Source organism: Vipera berus (assembly GCF_964194415.1).
Source record: "Vipera berus genome assembly, chromosome: 3".
NCBI classification, from domain to species: domain Eukaryota; kingdom Metazoa; phylum Chordata; class Lepidosauria; order Squamata; family Viperidae; genus Vipera; species Vipera berus.
In genome coordinates this window covers 1,459,787-1,477,143 of record NC_138204.1, presented here as the reverse complement: position 1 = coordinate 1,477,143, position 17,357 = coordinate 1,459,787, and the positions used below count along the sequence as shown (strand labels likewise).

Below are 17,357 nucleotides of genomic sequence, written 5' to 3'. Positions count from 1 at the left end.
CTGGGAGTTGAAGTCCATGAGTCATGAGGGGGCCATAGATTCCCCCATGCTGGCTCAGGAATTCTGGGAGTTGAAGTCCATGAGTCATGAGGGGGCCATAGATTCCCCCATGCTGGCTCAGGAATTCTGGGAGTTGAAGTCCATGAGTCATGAGGGGGCCATAGATTCCCCCATGCTGGCTCAGGAATTCTGGGAGTTGAAGTCCACGAGTCATGAAGGGGCCATAGATTCCCCCATGCTGGCTCAGGAATTCTGGGAGTTGAAGTCCACCAGTCATGAAGAGGCCATAGTTCCCCCATGCTGGCACAGGAATTCTGGGAGTTGAAGTCCATGAGTCATGAAGGGGCCATAGATTCCCCCATGCTGGCACAGGAATTCTGGGAGTTGAAGTCCATGAGTCATGAGGGGGCCATAGATTCCCCCATGCTGGCTCAGGAATTCTGGGAGTTGAAGTCCATGAGTCATGAGGGGGCCATAGATTCCCCCATGCTGGCTGAGGAATTCTGGGAGTTGAAGTCCACCAGTCATGAGGGGGGCCATAGTTCCCCCATGCTGGCTGAGGAATTCTGGGAGTTGAAGTCCACCAGTCATAAAAGAGCCAAGGTTGCCTACCCCTGAGCTACAACAACACTACAGGTTGTCCTTGATTTAGAAGCGTTTGTTTAGTGACCGTTCAAAGTTATGAAACGGCACTGAAAAAAGGGACTTACGACCACTCTCCCACATTTAAGACCGTTGCAGCGTCCCCCTTTGTGGTCACGTGATCAAAATTCAGACGCTTGGCAACCGGCTCGTACTTATGACGGTCACGGTGTCCCCTTTTGCCACCCTTCTGACAAGCCAAGTCAATGGTGAAAGCCGGATTCACTTAACAACCGGGTTACTGACTGAACCGCTGTGCTGATTCACTTAATAACAGTGGCCAAAGGGGGCAAAACTCCCTTAACAAATGTCTCGCTTAGCAACATAGATTGTGGTCGTAACTTGAGGACTGCCTGTAGTGCTTCTCGGCCTCAGCTACTTTAAGATGCGTGGACTTCAGCTCCCAGAAAGTGCTCTGTCGCAAGCCAGGGTGCGAATGTGGGTTCGCAAACAGACTAGCATAAAATGAGGGGAAAGGTGGCTTGGCTTTCGGAGCGAGAGCCGGCCGTCTCTTCTGCCCAGAGGCCAAACAGGCGCTGAACCGGCTGCTTTCCTCCCCCGCCCGCCTAGTGCTCCGGTGCCTGGGGATTCCGACACGCGTGGTGACCAACTACAACTCGGCCCACGACAGCAACGGGAACCTGGTCATCGAGCAGTACCTGGACGAGAACGGGAAGCTGCAGAGGGGAAACCGGGAGATGATCTGGTGAGTCAGGTGGGGGGAAGGGCGGCACCGGGGCTCAAACTGGCTCCTCCTCCTCCTCCTCCTCCTCTTGTCAAACCCCCTCCCTTCTAGCACTGATGACGTTCCCTAGTTGGGTCATGAAACGTCTCAAGAAAACAACCAAGCTCAGAGAGCACCAAGGACCCCACCGTCCTCCTCCTCCTCCTCCTCCTCCTCCTTTCAAACTCATCTCCCTTCTAGCACTGATGACGTTACCTAGTTGGGTCATGAAACGTCTGCAAGAAAACAACCCAGCTCAGACAGCACCAAGGACCCCACAGTCCTCCTCCTCCTCCTCCTCCTCCTCCTCCTTCCTCCTCCTCCTCCTTTCAAACTCATCTCCCTTCTAGCACTGATGACGTTCCCTAGTTGGGTCATGAAACGTCTCAAGAAAACAACCAAGCTCAGAGAGCACCAAGGACCCCACCGTCCTCCTCCTCCTCCTCCTCCTCCTCCTCCTCCTCCTCCTCCTCCTCTCTGCAAACCCTCCCTTCCTTCTAACACTGATGATGTTACCTAATTGGGTCATGAAAAGTCTGCAAGAAAGCCACCCATCTCAGAGACCACCAAATACCCCACAGGCTTCCTCCTCCTCCCCACAGACCCCCCCTCCCTTCCATGTCTGATGATGTCCCCTAGTTGGGTGATGAAACGTCCGCCAGAAAGCAGCCCGGGGATCAGACCATTAAGCTTTCAATTAGCCAGCAGATACTGCTGGGATCTTCCGCAGACTAAACGGAGCAACACAAGTCTCCTCCCACAATCCCCCTCCTCAAAGGCAGGCAAGAGAAGGATCCTCCATCCTTTTCTGCAGGAATCCAGCCTTGCAAGCCGCCCCTCGATTTCAGGACACAGGAGCTGCCCGGCTCTCCTGCACCACTCCCTCCGTCCTGTCTGCACCGCAGGCGAGACGGGGGTGACTCAGCCCTGGGACACCAACCCCACCCCCGTTGACCTCTTTCCCCTCCCTCTGCTCACTTCTGCTCTCCCTCTCCTTCCTCCTCCTCCTCCTCCCCAGGTTTTGCAGCTGCAGCCTTGAACTCGGCTCCGTTTGCTCAAGGCCTGCACACACTCGGCTGTCTGCTCAATGGCAACCTCCCCGGTGGGCATGCAGAAAAGCATTCATTTTTCTCAGAGGCACGGCTGCCAGTCCCTAGTTTTTAACTTCTCCTTCTTGCATTGCGTAAGAGCTGGGGAGGGCTTGCCGTTGCCTCCCTGAGTCACGGAGGCTCTGGGTTTAATTCCCATATTTATTTATTTGCCTTGCCTTTTTTGACTCATAGCCCGAGGGGCCAGTCAGGTCTCCAAAAAGCCCGTTTCCCTGGGGTGGCCCTCTCGGCAATCAGCACCGCTAATTTCTCTTTTTCTTTTTACAAAACGAGAAGCCCCAGGCAAAACAGAGAACACCCCCAGAGTTCGTTTGTTTATGGATACGTATTCCTCGACTTACGACCACGAATGAACCCAAACTTTCCATTGCAAGCCAGACAGTTTTTAAGTGAGCTTTCTGACTTTTCTTGACACTGTTGAAAAGTGAATCACTGCAGTTTTAAAGTTAGTGACGTGGTTGTTAAATTAATCTGGCGTTAGGATAGAATAGAATAGAATAGAATAGAATAGAATAGAATAGAATAGAATAGAATAGAATAGAATAGAATAGAATAGAATAGAATAGAATAGAATAGAATAGAATAGAATAGAATAGAATAGAATAGAATAGAATAGAATAGAATAGAATAAAGAAATAAGAATAGAATAGAATAGAATAGAATAGAATAGAATAGAATAGAATAGAATAGAATAGAATAGAATAGAATAGAATAGAATAGAATAGAATAGAATAGAATAAAGAAATAAGAATAGAATAGAATAGAATAGAATAGAATAGAATAGAATAGAATAGAATAGAATAGAATAGAATAGAATAGAATAGAATAGAATAGAAGAAAGAAATAAGAATAGAATAGAATAGAATAGAATAGAACAGAACAGAACAGAACAGAACAGAATAGAATAGAATAGAATAGAAGAAAGAAATAAGAATAGAATAGAACAGAACAGAACAGAACAGAACAGAATAGAATAGAATAGAATAGAATAGAATAAAGAAATAAGAATAGAATAGAATAGAATAGAATAGAATAGAATAGAATAGAATAGAATAGAATAGAATAGAAGAAAGAAATAAGAATAGAACAGAACAGAACAGAACAGAACAGAACAGAACAGAACAGAACAGAATAGAATAGAATAGAATAGAATAGAATAGAATAGAATAGAAGAAAGAAATAAGAATAGAATAGAATAGAATAGAATAGAATAGAATAGAATAGAATAGAATAGAATAGAATAGAATAGAATAGAATAGAATAGAATAGAATAGAATAGAATAGAAGAAAGAAATAAGAATAGAATAGAATAGAATAGAATAGAATAGAATAGAATAGAATAGAATAGAATAGAATAGAATAGAAGAAAGAAATAAGAATAGAATAGAATAGAATAGAATAGAATAGAATAGAATAGAATAGAATAGAATAGAAGAAAGAAATAAGAATAGAATAGAATAGAATAGAATAGAATAGAATAGAATAGAATAGAATAGAATAGAATAGAATAGAATAGAATAGAATAGAATAGAATAGAAGAAAGAAATAAGAATAGAATAGAATAGAATAGAATAGAATAGAATAGAATAGAATAGAAGAAAGAAATAAGAATAGAATAGAATAGAATAGAATAGAATAGAATAGAATAGAATAGAATAGAATAGAATAGAATAGAAGAAAGAAATAAGAATAGAATAGAATAGAATAGAATAGAATAGAATAGAATAGAATAGAATAGAATAGAATAGAATAAAGAAATAAGAATAGAATAGAATAGGAATAGAATAGAATAGAATAGAATAGAATAGAATAGAATAGAATAGAATAGAATAGAATAGAATAGAATAGAATAGAATAGAATAGAATAGAAAATATAGAATAGAATAGAATAGAATAGAATAGAATAGAATAGAATAGAATAGAATAGAATAGAATAGAATAGAATAATGATAAGAATAGAATAGAATAGAATAGAATAGAATAGAATAGAATAGAATAGAATAGGAATAGAATAGAATAGAATAGAATAGAATAGAATAGAATAGAATAGAATAGAATAGAATAGAATAGAATAGAATAGAATAGAATAGAATAGAATAGAATAGAATAATGATAAGAATAGAATAGAATAGAATAGAATAGAATAGAATAGAATAGAATAGAATAGAATAGAATAGAATAGAATAGAATAGAATAGAATAGAATAGAATAGAATAGAATAGAATAGAATAGAATAGAATAGAATAGAGTTGGAAGGGACCTTGGAGGTCCTCTAGTCCAACCCCCTGCTCAGGCAGCAAACCCTCTCCCATTCCCTCTTGACTTAGCCTATCAGAAGGCTGGGAAAGGAGATCACATGACCCCTGGGACAGTCCAACCATCATAAATACGAACCAGTTGCCAAGGGTCTGAATTTTGATCATGTGACCCTGGGGGATGCTGCAATGGTTGTAAGTGTGAAAAACGGTCATAAGTCAGTTTTCCAGTGCTGTTGCAACTTGGAACGGTCACTAAATGAAGGGCTGCCTTACCTTTTTATGCTCCCCATCTCACTATTCAAGCCATCTACAGCACAAATATAAAAACGTGAAAAGGATCAGGAATTAGATAAAATGAGGAAGCCAGTCCACAAATGGCAATAATAATAATAATAATAATAATAATAATAATAATAATAATAATAATAATAATAATAATAATAATAATAATAATAATAATAATAATAATAATAATAATAATAATATGAAATAAAAAAGTTGGAAGGGACCACTTCTGGAGGCAGGTAGTTCCACTGGTTAATTGTTCTAACTGTCAGGAAGTTTCTCCTTAATTCCAGGTTGTTTCTCTCTTTGGTTAGTTTCCAACCATTGTTTCTTGTCCTGCCTTCAGGGGCTTTGGAGAATAGCTTGACTCCCTCTTCTTTGGGGCAGCCCCTGAGATACTGGAACGCTGCTATCATGGCACCGCTTGTCCTTCTCTTCATTAAACTAGGCATCCCCAATTCCAGCAACCGTTCTTCATATGTTTGAGCCTCCAGTCCCCTGATCCTCTTTGTTGCTCTTCTCTGTGCCCTTTCTAGAGTCTAGAGCAGGGGTAGGCAACCTTGGCTCTTTTATGACTCGTGGACTTCAACTCCCAGAATTCCTGAGCCAGCTATGCCAAGCGTCTGGTGAGGAATTCTGGGAGTTGAAGTCCACGAGCCATGAAGGGGCCATAATTCCCCCATGCTGGCTGAGGAATTCTGGGAGTTGAAGTCCACGAGCCATGAAGGGGCCATAATTCCCCCATGCTGGCTGAGGAATTCTGGGAGTTGAAGTACACGAGTCATGAAGGGGCCATAGTTCCTCCATGCTGGCTCAGGAATTCTGGGAGTTGAAGTGCACAAGTCATAAAAGAGCCAAGGTTGCCTACCCCTGGTGCATGGGATCCAGGCCTCTTATCACTGGGAGCATGGTGGACATTTCCACCTGCACAACCTCAGGAGCAGGAACATGGGGGAAGCTGTCCCTGGATTTCTTCAACCCTTCCTTCTCCTCTTGGTCTCTCCTTCCCTTCTTGACCCAGGAATTTTCACTGCTGGGTGGAATCTTGGATGGCCCGTCCAGACCTTCCGAGCGGCTACGACGGCTGGCAGGCCTTGGACCCAACTCCACAGGAAAAAAGTGAAGGTAAGTGATGGAGACATTCCCAGCGGTGGGAGGAAGGACCTCGGATGGAGCAGACTGTCGCCTGGCAAATCCACCCTTGTAAGACCACACCTGGAATCCTGCATCCAGTTTGGTCGCCACAATAGAAAAAAGATGCTGAGAGTCTGGAAAGGGTGCAGAGAAGAGCAACAAAGATGATCAGGGGGCTGGAGGCTAATATATACAAAAAAAGTTGCAGGAATTGGGTATGTCTGGTTTAATGAAGAGAAGGACAAGGGGGGACAGGATAGCAGCGTTCCAATATCTCAGGGGCTGCCCCAAAGAAGAGGGAGTCAAGCTCTTCTCCGAAGCGCCTGAAGGCAGGAGAAGAAGCAACAGATGGAAACACATCAAGAATATGGGAGAAGAAGGTCACAGCCAGGATATTTTAGGGAACTGCCTTGTCTGCTTAATGTCATATTTATTTAATAACATAAACATGAGCCAGCAGTGTGCTGCAGCTGCCAAAAAAGCCAACCCAGTTCTAGGCCATATTAACAGAGAGATAGAATGAAGATTACGTGAAGTGTTAATACTACTTTCCAACGCCTTGGTAAAGCCACACTTGGAATCCTACATTTTTTGGTCACCATGATGTAAAAAAAGATGTTGAGACTCTGGAAAGAGTGCAGAGAAGAGCAACAAAGATGATTAGGGGGCTGGAAGGTAAAACATACGAAGAATGGTTGCTGGAATTGGGGATGTCTAGTTTACTGAAGGGAAGGACAAGGGGGGACACAATAGCAGTCTTCCAATATCTCAGGGGCTGCCCCAAAGAAGAGGGAGTCAAGCTCTTCTCCAAAGCGCCTGAAAGGCAGCACAAGAAGCAACGGATGGAAACTAGTCAAGGAGAGAAGCAACCTAGAACTAAGAAGAAATTTCCTGACAGTGAGAACAATTAACCAGTGGAACCACCGGCCTCCAGAAGTTGTGGTTGCTCCATTGCTGGTGGTTTTTAAGAAGAGACTGGACAGCCATTTGTCTGGAATGGTAGAGGGTCTCTTGCTCCAGAAAGGGGTTGGACTAGATGACCTCCACGGTCCCTTCTGTTATTCTATGTTCTGTGTGCTCCCTCTGCAGGAGTCTATTGCTGCGGGCCAACTCCGGTGAGAGCCGTCAGGGAAGGAGACCTTGATCTGAAGTACGATGTGAAGTTTGTCTTTGCCGAGGTGAACGCCGAGGTGGCCTTCCTGATGCTTCAGAGCGACATGTCCCGCAAGAAAACCATGCACCCCACCTTCGTGGGCAAGAAGATCAGCACCAAGAGTGTGGGGAGGGACACCAAAGAGGACATCACGCACACCTATAAACACCGTGAAGGTACTTCGGAGCAGCTTGAGGGGCGGTGGGAAAATTGGGTGGGAATACAGGCCGTCCTGGGCTTACGACCAGTTGCTGATCCTGGAATTACAGTCACAACTCATGTCGATCCTTAAGTGGCTCCCCACTTGGAGATGATCAAACTTACGACCTTTTTGAAGCGGTCATTAAATGAAGCACCGTGGTGCTTAAGTGAATGCAGCTGCCATTGAGCAAATCCCTTGTCCACGATGGGTGGCTTTGTTTTTGTTTCTGCTTTGCCGGAAACAAGGGCCCGATTCTGGTAAAAACGTAACTTGCGGTCACATGACCGTGGGACCCTGCCAACAGTCATAAGGGCAAGTCAGTTACCCAGCACCCAAAATGCAAACGCGTGGCCATCGTCCGGACTTCAGGCCTGCCTTGTGAGTTTCCCTGGGGAGATCCGTTGTAACATCAAACCAGCGCTAAGCAATCGGTCGTAAATTGAAAAGCACCTGTAAACGGACTTCTGAGCGCGTTTAATGAAAGACATCCTGAAGAAATCCACCAGAGCAAAGTTCCTCAGTCTCAGCGGCTTTAAGACGGGTGGACTTCAACTCCCAGAATCCCCCCAGCCGGCAAGGCGAGTTTAAAGTTCACCCATCTCAACCATGAAGTTGAGAAACATTGGCCTGGTGCTTTTCTTCCAGGCCGCCTTGAGCTCTTAAGCACGTGCAGAGTTTCAGTAAAGGAGAATATTTGTTGCTCGTACACCCGTGACGTTACAGGCAGCCCTCAACTTAATGACCCCAAATTGAGCTCAAAGTTTCTGTTGCTAAGTGAGACGCTTGTCAAGCGGGTTTTCCCCATTTTTCCACCTTTCTTGCCACCGTTGGTAAGTGAATCACCGCAGTCGTCAAACTAGCAACAAGGTTGTTAAGTGGATCTGGCTTCTCCGTTGACTTTGCTTGTCCCGAAAGGGGATCACTGTGATCCAACCGGGACACGGCGACCGTCATAAATACGAGTCAGTTGTCAAGCGTCCGAATTTTGATCACGTGACCCTGGGGATGCTGCAATGCCTGGAAGTGTGTGAAAAACGTTTGTAAGTCACTTTTTCCAGTGCTGTTGTAACTTTGAGCGGTCACTAAACGAACTGTTGTAAGTCAAGGCCTGCCTGGACTTACGTTTGACCAATGAAACCTCTGCAAAGGAAACAGCCAAGCTCAGTGTGGAGAGTTTCTTCAGAAATAAGTGGGGCTTTGCAGCGTTCTTCCTGTGCAGGTGGGGGGAGAGGAGCTGCCCTCCGGGAACCCCCCCCCCAAAGACATTTTTCAGGCTTCTTTGTTCTTGTTTTTGTTTCAGATTCGGAGGAGGAGAAAGCAAGCTTCGACAAGGCGAAACACGAGAAGATCCAGAGCCCACAAGAGGAAGGCTTGGCCCTCAAGATCAAGGCTTCCGAGGGGATGAACAACGGATGTGACTTCGATGTCTTTGTGGTCATCAACAACAACACACCCGAGGAACACCTCTGCCGGTTGAGCATTTCAGCTGCCATCACCAGCTACAACGGGGAGCTGGGCCCCGAATGCGGGTGCAAGGACCTGTTGAACGTCAACCTGGAGCCCCACGCAGGTAGTGCCAGAAGAACAATTTGGGGTTCCAAATTATCTGGAAGTGTGTACCTGCTGATTCTAGGGTGACAGTTGAGGCGTGTGGAAGTGCGTACGTGCTGGTTCTAAAGGGTGACACTTGAGGGCTGTGGAAGTGCATATGTGCTGGTTCTAAAGGGTGACACTTGAGGGCTGTGGAAGTGCATATGTGCTGGTTCTAGAGGGTGACACTTGAGGGCTGTGGAAGAGCATACGTGCTGGTTGTAGAGGGTGACACTTGAGGGCTGTGGAAGTGCGTATGTGCTGGTTGTAGAGGGTGACACTTGAGGCGTGTGGAAGAGCATACGTGCTAGTTGTAGAGGGTGACACTTGAGGGCTGTGGAAGTGCGTACGTGCTGGTTCTAGAGGGTGACACTTGAGGGGTGTCGAATTGTGTATGTGCTGGTTCTAGAGGTTGACACGAAGGGTGTGGAATTGTGTATGTGCTGGTTCTAGAGGGTGACACTTGAGGGGTGTGGAATTGTGTATGTGCTGGTTCTAGAGGTTGACACTTGAGGGGTGTGGAAGTGTGTACGTGCTGGTTCTAGAGGGTGACACTTGAGGGGTGTGGAAGTGCGTACGTGCTGGTTCTAGAGGGTGACACTTGAGGGGTGTGGAAGTGCGTACGTGCTGGTTCTAGAGGTTGACACTTGAGGGGTCTGGAAGTGTGTACGTGCTGGTTCTAGAGGTTGACACTTGAGGGGTCTGGAAGTATGTACGTGCTGGTTCTAGAGGTTGACACTTGAGGGGTGTGGAAGTGTGTACGTGCTGGTTCTAGAGGTTGACACTTGAGGGGTGTGGAAGTGTGTACGTGCTGGTTCTAGAGGTTGACACTTGAGGGGTGTGGAAGTGTGTATGTGCTGGTTCTAGAGGTTGACACTTGAGGGGTGTGGAAGTGTGTACGTGCTGGTTCTAGAGGTTGACACTTGAGGGGTGTGGAAGTGCGTACGTGCTGGTTCTAGAGGGTGACACTTGAGGGGTGTGGAAGTATGTATGTGTTGACCCAGAGAACAGATCAATTAAGCCAAGTGATGTGGATTCTCTTCGTTTGAACCGCTAGTGTTATAATAATTATGTTTACCTTGTGTTAATGGAGTTTTGTATGTTTGCTTGTGTGTGTTTATAATTTGAAAAAAAAGGATGTGTGTGTACGTTTAAAGGTTCGAAAGCTGTTAATCAGTAACTTTGTGGAGACCTGGATTAATTAACGTAGGATTTCCTGCACAATATTTCTAACAGTTACATAAATTCATACATTCTTCCCACAGTCGGGACTTGCCTGGGTTTCCTCGTCCATGGTGCTCAGGGTGGGAAGGCAAGAAAGGAAAAGAAGGGAGGTGGGTCAGGGCCCGAGTGAGCTTCACTTTGTGTGCCAAACGGGTGTCGTTTTTGCTCCGGTGGAGTTCTTACCTTTAGTTGTTCAAGCTCCTGACACGTTAGAGCGAGGGCTCTCCAACTTTGGAAACTTTTAAGACTCGTGGACTTCAACTCCCAGAATTCCTCAGCCAGCAAAGCCTTGAGTGCTGGGCTTCCGGGAATTCTCTGGCATTTTTGGACTTACCTTGTTCCAGGATGCTCACACTTTGTGTCCATAGGTTGTGCAGTTAAGCCTTTTTCATTGTGCTGTTTTAGTTAGTGCTTACAGGTACACTCTGCTTGGCTTCTGCCTATCTGCCCTACTCTGTGCCTGGACTTCTGCATCGGAAGGTTCTCTCCAACTGCTGATGTATTGCGGGGGGATCCCTTGGAGACGGAGAAAAAGAAATGTGGGGGGCAGGCAGGGAGGAAGGGATTGGTCAGCACCTGTCCCAAATCTACCAGAAACAGTAGAATTACAGAATAACAAGGTTGGAAGGGACCTTGGAGGTCATCTGGTCCAACCCCCTGCTCAGGCAGGAAACCCTATACCATTCCAGGCAAATGGCTGTCCAGTCTCTTCTTAAAAACAAAAAAGTGTTGGAGCATTCACCACCTCTGGAGGCAGGTTGTTCCACTGGTTAGTTGTTCTAACTGTCAGGAAATTATTCCTTAGTTCCAGGTTGCTTCTCTCCTTGACGAGTTTCCATCCGTTGCTTCTTGTCCTGCTTTCAGGTGCTTTGGAGAATAGCTTGACTCCCTCTTCTTTGGGGCAGCCCCTGAGAGATTGGAACACTGCTATCATGTCACCCCTCACCCTTCTCTTCCTTAAACTAGACATCCCCAATTCCAGCAACCGTTCCCTATATGTTTTAGCCTCCAGCCCCCTAATCATCTTTGTTGCTCTTCTCTGTACTCTTTCTAGAGTCTCGACATCTTCATCGTGGTGACCAAAACTGGATGCAGTATTCCAGGTGTGGCCTTACCAAGGCATTGTAAAGTGATATTAGTACTTCACTTGATCTTGATTCTATCCCTCTGTTAATGCAGCCTAGCACTGTGTTGGCTTTTTTGGCAGCTGCAGCACACGGCTGGCTCATATTGAAGTGATTGTCTACTAGGACTCCCTCTCACAGCTCTCCTTTGCTAGCTGCAAAGAATCCCTCGTCCTTCTCTTCATTAAACTAGACATGCCCAATTCCAGCACCCGTTCCTTGTATGTTTTAGCCTCCAGTCCCTTGATCATCTTTGTTGCTCTTCTCTGCACTCTTTCTACTGTCTCAACATCTTTTAAAATCATGGCAACTTTCATTTCTTCATCTCTCTTTCTTTCTTTCTTTCTTTCTTTCTTTCTTTCTTTCTTTCTTTCTTTCTTTCTTTCTTCTCTCTCTCTCTCTCTCTCTCTCTCTCTCTCTCTCTCTCTCTCTCTCTCTCTCTCTCTCTCTCTCTCTGTCTCTGTCTCTCATACACACACAGAGAGAGAGAGAGACAGAGAGAGAAAGAGAGAGACCAAGACCAGCAAAGAGAGAGAAGGAGGAGGAGGAGGAGGAGGAGGACGAAGAGAGAGAGAGAGGGAGAGAATTTCTATATTGCAGGAACATGCAATTTCCGTCTTGTTTTATTAATCAGAACAGAGCTGGAAGGGACCTGGCAAGGTCTTCTAGTCCAGCCCCCTGCTCAAGCAGGAGACCCTCCATCACTTCAGGCAATGGCCTAGGGTCTCCTGCCTGATGCTGTTTGGATGCTCAGATATTCCCTCCTCTGGATGAAGCTTGCCTTTGAGGCACAAATTCTGCAGGAACATGGTGGAATCAAAAGCCGGAGGAGCCAGGGGGCTGGCTCTGTGCGAGGCTTGTTCCTTTGCCCTCTCGCTCTCTGTCTCTCCAGGAAAAATGACGTGTTTTTTTCCATAGCTGGGAAGGGCTCTGAAGGCCCCCGAGGAGAGCTCAGATCTTCTTGCCCAGAGCTATTTTTGGATTTCAGCCTCAGATTGACCTCCACAAGTCAAATGGGTTGCATCTAAAACTTCTCTGCAGCAGCTTTAATTGATGAAACATGTTAAGGAGGCAGGAGACCTCTGAAGGAAGAAACCCAACGGAGCTTTTTCTGATTGAAATCTGTGGGTTTTGCCAGCGTCAACTGGACCTCCTTCCTTTCTACGTGTTTCATGACCCCGGCCTTCTCTTTTCATCTTCTTGGTTTCAAGGAGAAACTTCCTGACAGGGAGGACAATGAACCAGGGAACAGCTTGCCACCAGAAATCGTGGGTGCCCCTTCACTGGAGATCTTTATGAAGAGACTGGACAGTCACCTGTCTGAGATGGTGTAGGTCCTCCTGCTTGAGCAGGGGGCTGGACTAGAAGACCTCCGAGGTCCCTTCCAGCTCTATTCTATTCTGTTCTGTTCTGTTCTGTTCTGTTCTGTTCTATTCTATTCTATTCTATTCTAATCTAATCTAATCTATTCTATTCTACAATCTGTTATTTCTATTCTATTCTATTCTATTCTATTCTATTCTATTCTATTCTATTCTGTTCTGTTCTGTTCTGTTCTATTCTATTCTATTCTAATCTAATCTAATCTATTCTATTCTACAATCTGTTATTTCTATTCTATTCTATTCTATTCTATTCTATTCTATAATCTGTTCTGTTCTATTCTATTCTATTCTATTCTAATCTAATCTAATCTAATCTATTCTATTCTATTCTACAATCTGTTATTTCTATTCTATTCTATTCTATTCTATTCTATTCTATTCTATTCTATTCTATTCTATTCTATAATCTGTTCTGTTCTATTCTATTCTATTCTATTCTAATCTAATCTAATCTATTCTATTCTATTCTATTCTATTCTACAATCTGTTATTTCTATTCTATTCTATTCTATTCTATTCTATTCTATTCTATTCTGTAATTCTATTCTATTATTTTATTTTTATTCTGTAATTGTATTCTATTCTATTCTATTCTATTCTATTCTATTCTATTCTATTCTATTCTATTCTTTTTCTCTATTTCTATTCTTCTATTCTATTCTATTCTATTCGGAGAAGGGCGGGATATAAATGGAATTAAAATAAATAAATATTCTATTCTATTCTATTCTATTCTATTCTATTCTATTCTATTCTACAATTCTATATTTCTATTCTATTCTATTCTATTCTAATCTAATCTAATCTATTCTATTCTATTCTATTCTATTCTATTCTACAATCTGTTATTTCTATTCTATTCTATTCTATTCTATTCTATTCTATTCTATTCTATTCTATTCTTTTTCTCTATTTCTATTCTTCTATTCTATTCTATTCTATTCGGAGAAGGGCGGGATATAAATGGAATTAAAATAAATAAATATTCTATTCTATTCTATTCTATTCTATTCTATTCTATTCTATTCTATTCTGTAATTCTATTCTATTATTTTATTTTTATTCTGTAATTCTATTCTATTCTATTCTATTCTATTCTATTCTATTCTTTTTCTCTATTTCTATTCTTCTATTCTATTCTATTCTATTCGGAGAAGGGCGGGATATAAATGGAATTAAAATAAATATCTATTATTCTATTCTATTCTATTCTATTCTATTCTATTCTATTCTATTCTATTCTATTCTATTCTATTCTATTCTATTCTATTCTATTCTATTCTATTCTATTCTATTCGTTTGGAATCCAGCAGTGTCAAAACTGAATAAATTTAATTAAATGGCCATGGTGGAAAAATTTTAAGACAATGACCAGAACGTAACAATCGAAATTCCACCATTGGCATAGGCAACATCATTTTGTATAGGTTGTCTTTCACTTACGACCAGAATGGAGCCCCAATTTTCCATTGCTAAGCGAGACCTTTGTTAAGTGAGTTTTACCTCATTTTATGACCTTTCTTGCCACAGTGGAGGTCCACCGTTTTTAAGGTTGCCAAGGTTGGACACTTCCAGTGTAAATAAAGCAAAGAGCCCATTAATGAATCGTTGCACAAAGTCCACAAATATCCAATGCATCCGAACATAAAATGAAAGGCAATGTATCTCTGTGAAACTCCGGCAATACACAACGTTTCCAGAGTCAAAACCGAGCCAGATTCTGACAATGCTCCGTCCGTGTTTCCCCCCCCCACCAGAAAAGTCGGTCCCTCTGCGCATCCCCTACGAGAAGTATGGCGACTGCCTCACCCCGGACAACATGATCAAAGTCACGGCTGTGCTGCAGCAGTACGAGAACCAGAAGATCCTCCTCGGGGTGCGGGACTTCCACGTCAAGAACCCCGACATCAAAATCCGGGTGAGGTGATGGGGGGGGAGTTGCAGGGAGGGTCCCTTGGACAAGGAGAAGGAACGGGGCCCGAGGGAATTAGGGCACCTGGTGGGGCGGCTGAAATAACCTTTGGGAGGGCTCAGAGCCCTCGTCCATCTCTCTATCTCTCTATCTATCTCTCTATCTATCTTCTATCTATCTATATATTTATCTTCTGTCTCTCCCTCCCTCTCTCTCCCATCTATCTATCCATCTCTATCTATCTATCTATCTATCTATCCATCCATATCTATTTATCTATCTATCCTTCATAATCTTAATAGTAAAGTTGGAAGGGACCTTGGAGGTCATCTAGTCCAACCCCCTGCTAAGGCAGGAAACCCTATACCATTTCAGACAAATGCTGTCCAGTCTCTTCTTTTTTTTTTATTAAAAAGTTTTAACATACAATTTTTCCTTTAAAAATCCCCCCTCCCCCTCCCTTCTCCCTCCCCCCTACCTCTCCCCCCTCCCCCCCTCCCCCCCCCGACTTCCCAGAGCTAAGTACAAGGTATATATAAAAAAAACAATCATAAACAACCATATACTAACATCCATAAACTCTAAAATCCATCACTCTCTAGCTTATATAGGATAATATATATATATATATTAAATATATATAGAAAAACAAAAATAGGAAAAAAGAAGAAGAAAAGAAAGAAGACTTATTCAAATGCTACATGAAACTTCTTAACCCTATAAATCCATTTTCTCCATTCCATAATATAACGTTCTTGCGAAAAATCTTAGGCCAAAATCTACACCATCTCTGCCAGGTCAAAAATCTTTGAAGTCACTCTCCTATAATCGGCAGTTCCTCTTTCTTCCATTACTAAGCTATCAAAAGTCTTGCTGCCGTAATTAAATTTCACATAATTAGTATCCACAACCGTAACGTCCGCAATTATCCCCAACAAAGAAAAAAAAACAAAAAAAAATTGCGAACAAAACTTTATCCTTTGCTTAAAAATCTTCTACATATTCCACCAAATTTTTATCCAAAAAGCCTTGATCTCCACATCTCCAACATTTTGGCTGATAGTCCGGATACATACTTGCAAACTTTTTAAGATCTAAATGCCATCTATAAAGCATTTTATAAAAGTTCTCTCTTTACGTTCCTAACCCAAATCTTTTCCCACGTATCCATTGCGATAACTTCCTAGGTGTTCGTTGTGGAAGTTCCATAGACTTCTGCTGGTCTTGCTCTTTTATTATTTTCTTTTTGATCGTTTTAAAGCAGCACGCGTCACCCTCCGCTCTCCAGAATCCTCCAAAGAAATTGTAGCTTGATCTCCTCCAGCACCATTCTCCTCTATCTGTCCATCCTCAGTCTCTTGATATTCTCCTTCTCCAGATCCCTTTGCAGCTTCCAGAAGTGATAATGAGGTTGCTTTTAAAACGTTATTATAAAAATCTCGCGCCTGCATCACAGTAATCAGACGGTACCTTTTACCTTCATACATCACCATCAACCCAACTGGAATCTCCCATCTGAACCTTATATCTCGTTGCTTGAGCTCTTGCACGAGGAATATGAAATCCTTCCTTCTCCTTAAAATCTTTGGAGGAATTTCTTTTAAAACCAAAACTTCTTGATCAGCAATCACCACTTTAGAATCATTGGCAACTTGTATAACTTCATCTCTAATTTCCCTCTTAGTAAAATAAACCACCACATCTCTAGGCAGCTTTCTCTGTCTTGCAATCCATGAATTCACACGAAACACTTTATCCATGCCTCCCTTTATTTCAGATGCTGGCTGATTCAATACCACTTCCAGAGCCTCAGAAATCAGCTGCTTTAGATCTTCCTTAATATTCTCTTTTAAACCTCTAATTCTAACAGCAAACTGCATCTGGTAATATTGAACAAGACTCAATTCTCTGTCCATTTTGTCTCTTAAATCTTCATTCTCCAGTACTTTTGCTTCTAATATAGCATTCTTTTGAGTCAAATCTTCCACTTTTTCCTCCAATTCTTCCACACATTCAGCCACTTTATACACTGAGGACAAAATGTCTACCTTCATCACCCTGAACTTCTGTTCCATCCTCTCTTCCATTCTCTCCTCCAATTTCTCCAATTTCGCCTCCATCTGTGCAAATTTATCACCCATTGATTCCAGAATTACCTGGGCATGTTTTTCAAGAGCATCTTGTAAATCCTTCGATGTCAATACATCAGGAAGGTGCAACGCCTGCAATGATGATTGTTGTACCGGAGAAGTTCCAGCACTCCGAAGAGTTTTTGAGGTTTAGCCGCCATCTTTTTCACTTGTGACGCACTTTCACTTTAAGTTTAAAAAGTCCATCAAGCTAGAGAGTAGAATATAATAATCCTTTGTACCTTTTCCTCTTGTACCGCTCTGCCTGCTCCTTTTATTCCATAGTCCTTCCTTCAGGCAGGGGTGGTCGCAGACGCCTGGCTCTGCTCCATGAAGTCCGGAGCAGAGACGCTGACCAGCTGGGAGCCACCCAGGCTACGGGGGAGTTCAATCCTTCAGCCGCCCAAGCTACAAGCTCAGGCGGCCCCGGAGAACTCAACCCCTACCTGGGGCCTCACCCCCTCCTCTTCTCCCGAGGAGGGGGCT

General features: G+C 43.4%; 1 protein-coding gene across 4 annotated transcripts in view; it reads left to right on the top strand.

Annotated features, from left to right (window-relative positions):
• Positions 1-17,357, top strand: part of TGM2 (transglutaminase 2) — a 73,010-nt gene that overhangs the window by 47,656 nt on the left and 7,997 nt on the right. For all 4 annotated transcript variants that reach the window (XM_081323746.1, XM_081323747.1, XM_081323748.1 and 1 more), the window contains exons 7-11: positions 1,213-1,348; positions 6,040-6,143; positions 7,242-7,481; positions 8,808-9,077; positions 14,588-14,748. In XM_081323746.1, the coding sequence (XP_081179872.1) occupies positions 1,213-1,348; positions 6,040-6,143; positions 7,242-7,481; positions 8,808-9,077; positions 14,588-14,748 (911 nt within the window). The remainder of the gene's footprint in view (positions 1-1,212; positions 1,349-6,039; positions 6,144-7,241; positions 7,482-8,807; positions 9,078-14,587; positions 14,749-17,357) is intronic.